The 12,521-nt window shown below is 44.3% G+C and overlaps 1 protein-coding gene across 1 annotated transcript in view; it reads left to right on the plus strand.

Annotated features, from left to right (window-relative positions):
* The first annotated feature begins 1,050 nt into the window (after window positions 1-1,050).
* Window positions 1,051-12,521, plus strand: part of PSMD2 (proteasome 26S subunit ubiquitin receptor, non-ATPase 2) — a 36,730-nt gene continuing 25,259 nt past the window's right edge. The window contains exons 1-6 of the mRNA XM_087872439.1: window positions 1,051-1,286; window positions 4,439-4,495; window positions 6,045-6,209; window positions 9,220-9,341; window positions 9,514-9,738; window positions 10,957-11,115. Of these exons, the coding sequence (XP_087728565.1) occupies window positions 1,134-1,286; window positions 4,439-4,495; window positions 6,045-6,209; window positions 9,220-9,341; window positions 9,514-9,738; window positions 10,957-11,115 (881 nt within the window). The 5' untranslated portion in view covers window positions 1,051-1,133. The remainder of the gene's footprint in view (window positions 1,287-4,438; window positions 4,496-6,044; window positions 6,210-9,219; window positions 9,342-9,513; window positions 9,739-10,956; window positions 11,116-12,521) is intronic.

Here is a 12,521-nt window from a genome sequence, read left to right on the forward strand (position 1 = left end):
GGTGGGGGCCTTGCTGGCTGATGGTCACATGTGCTTCCCAGGTCACATGTGGTGAGTTTCTGCTGCTATTATGTAGAGGGCTAATCCTATTTTTGGCAATTCCTACTATGGCTCTGCCTGAAGGAGGTAGATCTTTGTTATGTAGAATAGACTGGCCCAGGCCTTAATGGCCCATTGACAAAGGGTGGGGGGCAGGAAGGTGGGAGCTGCTTTGTCTGTAAAATATGCTTCTCATATTTCTCATCCAGGGAAATATAATATTCTGCCTTTTTCATATTTCCTAAAATATTTCACTCTTCCAGGAAAGGGGTGGGTGCTAACTTCCTACACCCTTCCAACTCTGTTACTGTTACTGACTACCTGTATTGTATTTTGGCTGAAGTTAAGAAAGAATCGCCAACTTTTCTAGAATCTCTGCCTCTAGACCAGGGGTCTCCAACCTTGGCCTCTTTAAGACTTGTGGACTTCAGCTCCCAGAATTCCTCAGTCAGCTTTGCTTTTAAGACTTTTAAGCTTTGCTGGCTGAGGAATTCTGGGAGCTGAAGTCCACAAGTCTTAAAGAGGCCCAGGTTGGAGACCCCTGCTGTAGAATATCTGCCTTCAGAAGTTGTGGGAGCGTCATCGCTGGAAGCTTTCAAGAAGAGACTGGACAGCCATCTGTCAGAAATGGTGTAGGGCCTCCTCCTTGGGCGGGGAGGGGGGGTTGGACTAGATGACCTTACAAGGACCCTTCCAACTCTTGTTAATCTGAATCTTGTAACTGGAAACAGAGCCAAGAAACTAGACCAGGGGTCTCCAACCTTTAAGACTTGTGGACTTCAGCTCCCAGAATTCCTCAGCCAGCTTTGCTTTAAGACTTTTAAGCTTTGCTGGCTGAGGAATTCTGGGAGTTGAAGTCCGCCAGGCTTAAAGCGGCCAAGGTTGACTCTCCGGCGGAGCGATCTGCACGTGGCCTCTGCCTCGCCCCCTCTCCTCGCTTGGCTCCTCCCCTCCTCCCCCGCTCCTCCCACGTCCCTCGACGCGCTCGCGCCCCCTTTCCCTCTCCCGATTGGCTGGCTAAGGCTCCACCCCGTTGACGGCTCCCGGCGCATGCGCAAGTGCCTCCGTCGGCCTCTGAGAGGAAGCGGCTTGTGATGGAGGACGGAGGCGGCGGCGGCGGCAGTTGTCAAAGGCGGTCTAAGGCCGGGGGCTCGACGCCCGGCTCCGGAGACGACAAACTGGCGGGGCCCTGGAGCAAAGACAAAAAGGATCCCAACGCCCCCGCGGCGGACAAGGAGCAGGAGCTGGTGAGAGGCCGGCGAGGGAGCCGAAAAAACCGCGCTGAGTCACGGCCAGGCCCGGAGCCGGGAAACGCGCCTTAGACCCGGCGCTTCTCTCCGGCCCATCATCCGCAGCCTGGGTTTGGAGTCTTTCCTCGCCGGCCAGGGCTGGTAGAGAAACTCTCCTGCCTCTGAGCATGTGCAGAGTGGCGGCCGGCTTTGGGCCGGGTCCCTCGCACTCGGCCCGACCCACCTCACGGGGTCGTTGTTAGGGTGAAAATAGGAGCCTTTGGGCCTGTTTGGCCGCCTTGAGGTAGCTATAAAGATAATAAAAAGGCGGAATGCAGGCTGTCCTCGACTTACGACCATAAAAACCATTTCCCCCTCCCCCCCCCGATTTATATTGCCAAGTGAAACGTTGGTTGTGGGTTTTGCCCCGTGTTACGACCTTGCTTGCCACAGTCGTTAAGTGAATCACCATGTTGGTTAAGTTAGTCGCACGGGTTGTAAAGCGAATCCGGCTTTTCCATTGACACTGCTTGTCGGAGGGTCGCAAAAGGGGGATCTTACATGATCCCACAACACGGCAACTGTCATAAATACGAGTCAGTTGGTAAGGGTCTGAATTTTGTTCCAGGTGACCATGGGCGGGGGGTGGGGGATAACGCAACGGTTGTAAGTGTGAAAAATAAATCATAAGTCACTTCTCAGTGGCTTATGACAGAACTCGGTGACAGAACTTTGAACAGTCACTAAACAAAACTGTTGTAAATTGAGGACTACCGGTATAAATAAACAATCTCATTTTATAGAATAGAATAGAATTCTTTATTGGCCAAGTGTGATTGGACACACTAGGAATTTGTCTTGGTGCATAGGTACATAAAAGAAAAGGTACATTTGTCAAGAATCATAAGGTACAACACTTAATGGTAGTCATAGGGAACAGATAAGCAATCAAATCATATTAGGAAACAGTCAATATAAATCTTAAGGATACCAGCAACAAGATTACAGTCGTACAGTCATAAGTGGGAGGAGATGGGTGATAGGAACAATGAGAAGATTAATAGTAATGCAGACTTCCTGTCTGTTTTCCTTTTCCTCCCCCAGAAAGGGTTAGTTCTTCCAGGGCTGCATCTTTAGCAACACCTGCTCTGGCCTGCCTCTGTGCTGGATAGGTGAGCCTTCCTCCTCCTCTGGCTGGTAAAAATCCAGGGTTTGGGCAGGTGGACCAAGCTGCAGCCCATGTTCAGAATAGGCAACCTTGGAGAGCAGCAAAATGAGCATTTGGATGGGGGTGATGACAAAAGAGCTGCCCTGTCCCTTTTAAAGGAGACCCCTCCAGTGTTGGCAATGAGCTTGAAAGCCATAGGACAGTGTTGGTGAAACTTTTTGGCACTGAGTGCTGAAATGGGAGTGTGCGCGCATGCGCGTGGGAGCACCGAACACCGGAAGAGCAGTTCCCTGGCGCGTGTGTGCGTGGGGAAGCTGAGCTTCTGGTTTCCAGCATGCACACGCACACCGGTCACCTGGTCTTCCGGTTTCTGCCACGCATGCGTGTGAAGAGCAGCTGGCCAGCGTGCATGCCCACGCCGAAAACCAGAAGCTGTTTCCCAGCGTGCGCTTAGATGCCAGGAAAGCCGCTTTTCTGGTTTCCGATGCTCCCACGCGCAAGAAGACCAACTGACCAGCGCGTATGTGCACACCAGAACCCGGAAGAATAACGGGTGACGGCTGGCCTGCCCGGAGAGCTGGCTCTGCGTGCCACTTCTGGCACGCGTGCCATAGGTTTGCCATCATGGCCATAGGATTACTAAATTTCTTTGTTTGTTTGTTTAGATGTATTGGAGGTGGTGACCCTTTGAGAGATGTATGCAATGAAATTTCCCTTTTAATGTATGCTGATTATTGTACATTTAGAGTGACAAAGTTATTCTATAAGTTCTAAGGCCCTCTTTGGTCACCAGCACATTTCCAAATCTTCAGTGGTTTCCCGAGAATTGCCACCCTGGAGAGTTAAACAGAGGCCTTGTCATTAAAAAACTGTTACTGAGATTAACAGAATAACAGCATTGGAAGGGACCTTGTAGGTCTTCTAGTCCAATCCCCTGCTCAGACAGAAAATCCTATACCATTCCAGACAAATGGTTTTCCAGTCTCTTCTTAAAAACCTCCAGTGTTGAAGCACCCACAACCTCTAGTGACAAGTTGTTCCACTGGTTAATTGTTCTCACTGTCAGGAAATTTCTCCTTAGTTCTAAGTTGCTTCTCTCCTTGATTAGAATAGAATAGAATAACAGAGTTGGAAGGGACCTTGGAGGTCTTCTAGTCCAACCCTCTGCTTAGGCAGGCAATCCTACACCACTTCAGACAAATGGTTATCCAACATCTTCTTAAAAACTTCCAGTGTTGGAGCATTTGCAACTTCTGGAGGCAAGTTGTTCCACTGGTTAATTGTTCTAACTGTCAGGAAATTTCTCCTTAGTTCTAAATTGCTTCTCTCCTTTATTAGTTTCCACCCATTGCTTCTTGTCCTGCCCTCAGGTGCTTTGAAGAATAGGTTGACTCCCTCTTTTTTGTGGCAGCCCCTCAAATATTGGAACACTGCTATCATGTCTCCCCAGTCCTTCTTTTAATTAAACTAGACATACCCAATTCCTGCAACCGTTCTTCATATGTTTTATCCTCCAGTCCCCCAAATCATCTTTGTTGTTCTTCTCTGCAATCTTTGTACAGTCTCAACTGCTTTTTATATTGTGGTGACCAAAACTGGATGCATTCCAATGTGATGGTGGCTTGTGGGAGATTAAATACCTAGAACAACAATAAGGAGCAATTGGGATGCTTCTGTGGGCTTTCCTGGTTTGGCTTACTTGCTAGATCTGCCTGAATTTCAAAGGAAATGCTGGCATTTGTGATGTTAAGCCTGTAGCTTATTGTTATTTTTCTCAATTGGCTTAATGGAGATTTCTCTCACCGCTTGAAATTCATGTTTCTATTTTCATTTGCATATATTTATAATCAAATGTAAATTACAGTGCCATCATCACCTTGCTGTTGAATTGCTTTGTATTCCTTATTCATCCATCAGTTCAGTTACAGTTTGGAATAGTTGAAAGATTTAGGTTTTCAGAGAGGCCTGGATTTTCACATTTTTTTTCCTTCATTCTTTACAGTCTGAGGAAGACAAACAACTACAAGATGAGCTGGAAATGCTTGTGGAACGCTTGGGAGTAAGTTCTCTTTTTGACTGTGAACTTGTGGGATATCAGAATATACTTATTTTCCAAGCCCAGGGACTATGGAGCTTCATACATCAATAAACCACACACTATACTGTAGTGACAATCCTATGTATAATACAAGTAGTCCTTACGACCACAATTTCTGTTGAGTGCAACATTTCTGTTGCTAAGTAAGATGTTTATTAAGTGAGTTCTGCCTCATTTTATGATCTTTCTTCCTACAGTTGTTAAATGAATCACTGCAGTTGTAAAATTAGTAGCAGGGTTATTAAGTGAATCTGGCTTCTTCATCGGGTTTGCTTGTGAGAAGGTCTCAAAAGGTGGTCACATGACCCCAGGATACTGCAACTGTCATAAATATGAATCAGTAGTCAAGCGTCTGAAGTTTGATCATGTGACTATGTGGTTGCTGCATTGGTTCTAAGCGTGAAACATGGTCATAAAGTCACTTTTCAACGCTATTGCAACTTCAGTCACTAAACAAACTTTGTAAATTGAGGACTACCTGTATATTCTTTCTGATAAGAATAGCTTGCACGTTATGGGTTCTACCCTATTCTCCTAATGAAATTAATTCCCACTAGTTGACAGTGTTGATCCATCCAAAACACTAACCTGCTATTTATAAAAATGGTATTTTAAGTAAAACTGTCAACAGATAGTACAGATAGTCCTTGACTTGTGACTGTCACAGATCCCAGAATTTTCATTGTAAGTCATGACTATTGTAAATTGAAGCACCTACGTTGACCGGGCCCACTTTTATTACTTTGTAAAACAGATGTTTCGATTGGTTCATAGTGGTCATAAATCTAAAACTTCCTTTGCATCTTTTTTTTTTGTTTCAAATCTTAATAACTGCATTCTTAGATTATCTCCAAAGCGGCAGAAAATAAAATGGGACAATTATCATATATGCTTTATTTGTAAAAGGGAGGGTTCCATTAAAGGGACTTCTGAGAAGCAGCTTAGACACCTTCCTATTCAACAGTTAAGAGAGTAATGTGGAAGAAAGCTCTCAGCATTGTTCTAACGTTTGAAAGATTCTTGGTGATTTTTGTCTGATTATTGTGTGACCAAGAACAGCATAGTGGTCTAGTGGTCAAGACCCTCCCCACTTTGGAGGTTGAGTGTTCAATCCTAATTAGCGGCGGATGTTTCTTTCCTAGGGCTCAAAAGAAAAAATATCTGCTGCGAACACCGCACGGGCATCAGGAAGGGCATCTGGTCAGTAAACGCTCAGCTCCATCCAATTGCCCTTGACTCTACTGAATAGGGACCATAAGGTCATAAAAAGGAAGGTTTTTTTGTTATTGTGTGACCAAAAATGGTGGATAGACAGTTGCCTAATCCGTCAGGACTCTTCTTAACAAAACAGTTATCCCTGTTTCTAGTAAATATGCTCTTAGTGCAGGTCCCATAGCAAAGTTTTGAGCTGATTCATCCTGGCCATATTTAACCGAGGCAGCCATTTTGCAGGGAGGGCTTGGCAGGTAAATTTTTGTTTCCTTCCTAATAACAACCGATCGGATTGCAGGAGCAAGACACGGCTCTTTATCGCCCTGCCCTGGAGGAACTTCGCAGGCAGATACGCTCTTCCACAACCTCCATGACTTCCGTCCCCAAGCCCTTGAAGTTCCTGCGCCCGCATTACGGCAAATTGAAAGAGATCTACGAAAACATGGCCGTGGGGGAAAACAAGGTGCGTAGCTCGGATTGATTTGAGGCTGTGTTGGTGCTTACTTTACCATTTTTCTTTTTGTCCTTTCTAATAGCTAGCAAATGGGTCCCTGGTTGTCAAAAATCTAACTACCGATTTACTTGCTTTGCTCCTTTTTCTTTGCCTCAAGGATCAATCTAGTAGACCTTCCCATGAACTGCAAAATGGTTTTGTGCAGACCTCGGTGTACGCACGTATCACCTCTCCTGCGGGAACTGCATGGGTTGCCGATTTGCTTCCAGGTGCAATTCAAGGTGCTGGTTGTCACCTTTAAAGCCCTTCATTGCTTTGGACCAGGTTATCTGAGGGACTATTCTGACCTGGGCTTCCTGAGAAAGCATATATCACAATCTTAGTCCCAAAAAAACCTCTTTTATTGAGACGGCTGTGAATTATGGTCATTCACAGCCTGTAATGATTCACAAACAGTCTGTGGAGATTCCGACAGATGTCTGCTCGAGTTGACATAGTCGTTCAGGATAATGTTATCCATTGAAATGCTGCCAGAGATCTAATTGCCAGTTAGTTTTGCAAGGCCACACAACTATATGAACTAATTGCTTCCTGCAAAGGCTTATGTCCGTTTGCTCCTCTTTTATGTCTTATGGGAGGGGCCAATCATCTCCAAGCCTTACTCCCTAGTCACCCTTTTTCCCTTGATCGTTCTTGCCTTCTGGCAGCTCTGCGCATGCACACACTGGGAACAGGCTCACACTGTTCTTCTGCCTCGCTGTGTCAGATTCCGGAGGCAGCACATAACTACCAGATGGTCCTGGCCCCCTCTCTGCCTCCGACGCAGAGCCCTCTTCCGAGCCTTCCCCAGACTCCAGGACTGGCCCATGTTCCTCCCCAACCTCCTCACTGTCCAACTTTGCTGCCAGCTCCGCTGGCCACCAGCGGGCCACAACAGGAACATCTCTTGCCGGTCACATGTACCCGACCCACTAGAGTGGAGAGGCGAGGAATGTTGCAGGTCCCGTCCCTAAGGAGGTACATCTGATGGGACGCAGAAGAAGGGCCTTCTCCATGGTGGCTCCCTTACTCTGGAATATCATCCCTCCAGAGATTAGACTGGTCCCCACTTTGACACTCTTTCAGAAGGCCTTGAAGATGTGGTTCTGCCAGCAGGCCTGGGGAACCTAGAGTGGGATGGAGCTCATTATATGGCTAGTATGAATGTGTGTGTCGTTGCCGGGGTGAGAAGGTGGGAGTTGCTATTCCGTTATTTTTATTTTTTTCTTTTATATTGTGCTTTTATATCCCTGCAAGCTGCGTTCAGTTGCCATGTGAGAGTAGGCAGCAATATAAATTTTCTAATCAAATAAACAAACTAGCAGAACATTAACTGGGTGGCAAATGAGAGCCAGTTTGGCTACAGGCTAGTACCTGGGAGACTCTGAGTTCGAGTCCCACCTTAGGCAATTAAAGTCAGTTGGGTGACTAGTCCCAACTGTCACTCTCTCCCAAGCCCCCGTCGAGCTTGGTTGACAAGCCGGTGGGTCCATTGCTTTCACAATCAATGGATCAACACTCAAGTTGAGCTGAAAAAAGCAAGCCCTGCCCTTGCTAGGAAGAAAATAAAAATGGGTGGCAGATGAGATGGAACCCAAGAAGGCTCCTCCAATGTTAATTAAAAACTTCCTGTTATAGTTGGGTTATAAGAGGACATTACCGTACTTTTCGGAGTATAAGACACACTTCCTCCCCCCCACCCCCCAAAAGAGGGTGGAAATGTTGGTGGGTCTTATACACCAAATAGAACCATTTTTGGCCTCCCAAACCCCCGACGTGTCGCGTTTTTGCCCTCCCCAGCCCCCAGGAGCACTCTGCAGGCCTCCCAAGCCTTCTGCGCGTCCCATTTTTCCCAAAAACAGGACGCACAGAGGGTTTGGGAGGCCTGCAGAGTGCTCCTGGGGGCCGGGGAGGGCAAAAACCTTTTCCCCCTTGTTTTCTTCTTCAAAATCTTGGTGCATCTTATACTCCAGTGCATCTTATAGTCCAAAAAAATACGGTAATAAGGAGAGGGAATGTGTTGCTCGTTCCTTTGAGAAGGGGGGCCCAGGAAGACATGGAGGGTTTTTTTAGCATGAAAAAGCCAATAGCATCTTTATGTTAGGAGAGAACGTTCTTAATGTTGTGTACAGGTAGTCCTTGACTTATGAACATAATTGAGCCCAAAAGTTCCATTGCTCAGTGAGCTTTGTCCCATTTTACAACCTTTTGTGCCCCACAGTTGTTAAGCGAATCACGGCAGTTGTCAATCATGTCATTAAGCGAATCTGGCTTCCATCATTGATTTTACTTGTTGGAAGCCAGCTGGGAAGATTACCAATAGTGATCACATGATCCTGGGCCATAAATGCATGCCAGTTGCCAAACCCCTGGATTTTGATGACGTGACCATGGAGATGCTGCAACAGTCATCAGTGTTGAACACCGGTCATAAGTCAGTTTTTCAGTGCTGTTGTAACTTCAAACCGTCACTAAATAGAATTCTTTATTGGCCAAGTGTGATTGGACACATAAGGAATTCATCTTTGGTGCATATGCTCTCAGTGTACATAAGGAGTGTACATTCGTCAAGAATAAAAAGATACAATTAGTAATAGTCATAGGGTACAAATAAGCAATCAAGTCATACTAGGAAACTATCAATATAAATCGTAAGGGTACAAGCAACACAGTTACAGTTATAAGTGGGAGGAGATGGGTGATAGGCACAATGAGAAGACTAATAGTAATAGTAATGCAGACTTAGTGAATAGTTTGACAGTGTTGAGGGAGTTATTTGTTTAGCAGAATGTACAAAAGAATGTTTGTAAATCTAAGACTATCTGTAGCCATCCCTGAAGAATCTGAATTGAAATATTGTTATTTATTCAGGCAGGCTGTAAAGTAACACAAAGTGATGTTGCCATCTTTTTGTTTTAAGAAGTTTTAGCCAGATATGTTGTTCAATACAGTCTTTTAACATTTATTTTTCTTCTTACAGCGTTTTGCCGCAGACATTATATCCGTTCTGGCCATGACAATGAGTGGAGAGCGAGAGTGTCTGAAATATCGGTTGGTGGGGTCTCAGGAACCTTTAGCTTCCTGGGGACATGAGTACGTGAGGTAAGGAGCAAGCTGAGATGTTTGATGATCTAGAAATTAGGTAATCCTCCACTTACGACTGCAACTGAGCCCCAGATTTATGTTAAGTGAGAAAAAAAAATGACATACTGTACGGGGAGTTTGTTTTGTTTTATTTTAAAATCATGCTATTTCTCTTCCGTTGCCGCTGCAGGCATCTAGCAGGCGAAGTCGCCAAGGAGTGGCAGGAAATTGACGAGGCAGACAAGACCCAGAAGGACACACTTCTAACTCTTGTGAAGGAGATTGTGCCGTACAACATGGCCCATAATGCTGAGCACGAGGCCTGTGATTTGCTGATGGAAATTGAGCAGATGGATATGCTGGAGGAATATATTGACGACAATGCCTATGCCAAAGTTTGTCTCTATTTGACCAGGTGAAGGAACTGTACTTTCTGGATTCGTGGAGTTCAATTCATAAGAGTTGGCAAGGCTGAATTAGGCCATTGATACCAATCCTTGGATGAACACAAAAATACAGATTAAAACATTCATGGTCAGTGGCTATCCAAACCAAATTTCTCTCCATAATTAGTTCTACGGTTCAATTACCAAAGTCCCCCCCCCCCCAGCTTAATTGGAAATTTCATTCCCGTCACTCATATCCTTTATTCTTTTTCTGGACTCTGAAACAATGCAGAACAGATCTTAATCTTCTTCTGTCTGCTATCTTTTCAGATTCATGAAGAGTGCTATCCACCCCTCCACCTGCTGAAAACTATAATGTTTCTAGTTCCCTCTTATCTTATTCTTCTAAAATCCAAATGGACCTTTTTCTCTCTTAGCTTTTGAACCAAATTTCTTCTTTAAGTGTGGAATTCAGAATAGCACTCAGAAATAATAGAATAAGAAACTGTCATTCTACTGAGGCAGTCCAATATGACAAAGAATTGTTGCAAAGAAATGCAGGACCTTAAGTGTAGGGCAGTGTTTCCAAATCTTGGCAAATTTAAGACGCGTGGACTTGAACTCCCAGAATTATCCAGCCAGCCATGCTGGCTGGGGAATTCTGGGAGTTGAAGTCCACGCGTCTTAAAGTTGCCAAGATTGGGAATCCCTGATCTAGGGTATTCAGAGTCCAAATTCTGATTGATTGTGACAGGCTTGCATTCATTTACACATGCAAAAAAAAAAAGTGTCTTTTGTGCTGAAATTCACCTGAATCTGATAAGAAAGGTATAACCAGCTATAATTCTAAAATTTATTAACCAGCTCATCATTTTACAAAATGCTTTCCCCACTCCCCGCCTTAAAGGAACCAATTCCCAATTTAGATAACTTCTATATTTGCTGTTCAGTAGGATTTCTGTCTGCTTTTAACTCTTCCATGATGGTCATGACAAAATTGTGGCTCCCGTATGCATATGCACATGGTGATTATTTTTTTCTCTTCCAGCCCATCTACAGGATATTTTTCACGAGTTTGATTTTCCCCATCGCATATTGAAAACTTTAATTTGACAGCAGGGACTGATGGCCACGCTAAGGTTTGGGGAGCTACCCCAAAGGACTGTGTAACATTTGTGAAAAATGGAACAGTTGGCTAACGGCTAACCAAACTTCATTTTCTGCCTCTCCCTTTCTTATTTTTCAAGCTGTGTGAGCTATGTTCCCGAGCCAGAGAATTCTGCCCTGCTTCGTTGTGCCCTTAGCATCTTCCGCAAGTTCAATCGCTACCCTGAAGCCCTGCGTTTGGCCCTCATGCTGAATGACATGGAACTGGCAGAAAACATCTTCATTTCCTGCAAAGATGTGTAAGTAGCGCTCCTTAGAATCGGGGTGCTGGGGACAGATCCACAGGATTCAGGGTTAGGTGAACTGAGAATCGTTAAGTCTAGAGCCTTGTCCAAAGACAAGCCACAGTTCAGCCAACTTGAGGGTTGACACACCTTTTGATTCACATGTATAAAAAAAAGATGCTGGAGTAGGGGAGACAATGCTGGGAAGCAGTTAGAGCCAAACTGAACCAGTTAAATATAAGGTAAGGAGTGGAGGTAAGCATCCCTGGAAAACAGCTGATTAAGCCATTATCCAGCTAAAAATAAACCTAGGAGGAGTGGAGGAGAAAATGTTGGAGAGCAGTTAAAACCAAACTATGATCCAGTTATTAAACAAGGTTAGGAGTGGAGGGAAGCATCCCTGGAAATCAGCTATTCAAGCTGTAATCTAGTTAAAAATAAACCTAGGAGGAGTGAAGGAGATATCGTAGAAGTTAATTTTAAAGTGAATTGATTTTGAAATGTTTGTAAGAGAGGAATAAAATACTTTGTGTTGGTTTTTAGATGCAATTTTGAAGAAATACTGATTGAATTTGGGTCTTTGAAGTAAGGGAAATATATGAAATACTGATTGTTAAAATGATAAATGAATATTATAAAAAGCTGTCTAGATTTGGAATTTAAGATTAAGGGTGATACTTAATAGAATGTTAAATGTTAGAACAAAATGTTAGTTTGAATGGAAAATTGGGTTTAGAACTTTTTTTCTTTTTTTTTTACTTTTTCTTCTTTTTTCTTCTTTAAGATGGTAATGGATGAAATTTGGAACCTATGTTTATTTTATACCGGATCAAACTTTTGCTCTAAAAAGATATGTTTTATGTCTAAAATAAATAAAAAACATTTTCAAAAAAAAAAAAAGATGCTGAGACTCTAGAAAGAGTGCAGAGAAGAGCTACAAAGATGATTAGGGGGCTGGAGGATAAAACACATGAAGAACGATTGCAGGAATTGGGTATGTCTAGTTTAAGAGCCACAGTGGAGCAGTGGTTAGACTGCAGTACTGCAGCCTACTTCTGTTGACTGCTGGTCGCAAGCAATTTGGCAGTTCGATTCTGACCAGCTCAAGGTTGACTCAGCCTTCCATCCTTCCGATGTCAGTAAAATGAGGACCCAGATTGTTGGGGGCAATAAGCTGACTCTGTAAAACAGCTTAGAGAGGGCTGTAAAGTACTATGAAGTGGTATATAAGTACAAGTGCTATTGCTACTAATGAAAAGAAGGACTAGGGGTGACATGATAGCAGTGATATCTGAGGGGCTGCCACAAAGAAGAGGGAGCCAAGCCAAAGCACCTGAAGGCAAGACAAGAAACAATGGATCGAAACTAATCAAGGAGAGAAGCAACCTAGAACTAAGGAGAAATTTCCTGACAGCGAGAAC

This window comes from Pantherophis guttatus, chromosome 6 (genome assembly GCF_059756535.1).
Source record: "Pantherophis guttatus breed Tessera chromosome 6, ASM5975653v1, whole genome shotgun sequence".
NCBI lineage: Eukaryota > Metazoa > Chordata > Lepidosauria > Squamata > Colubridae > Pantherophis > Pantherophis guttatus.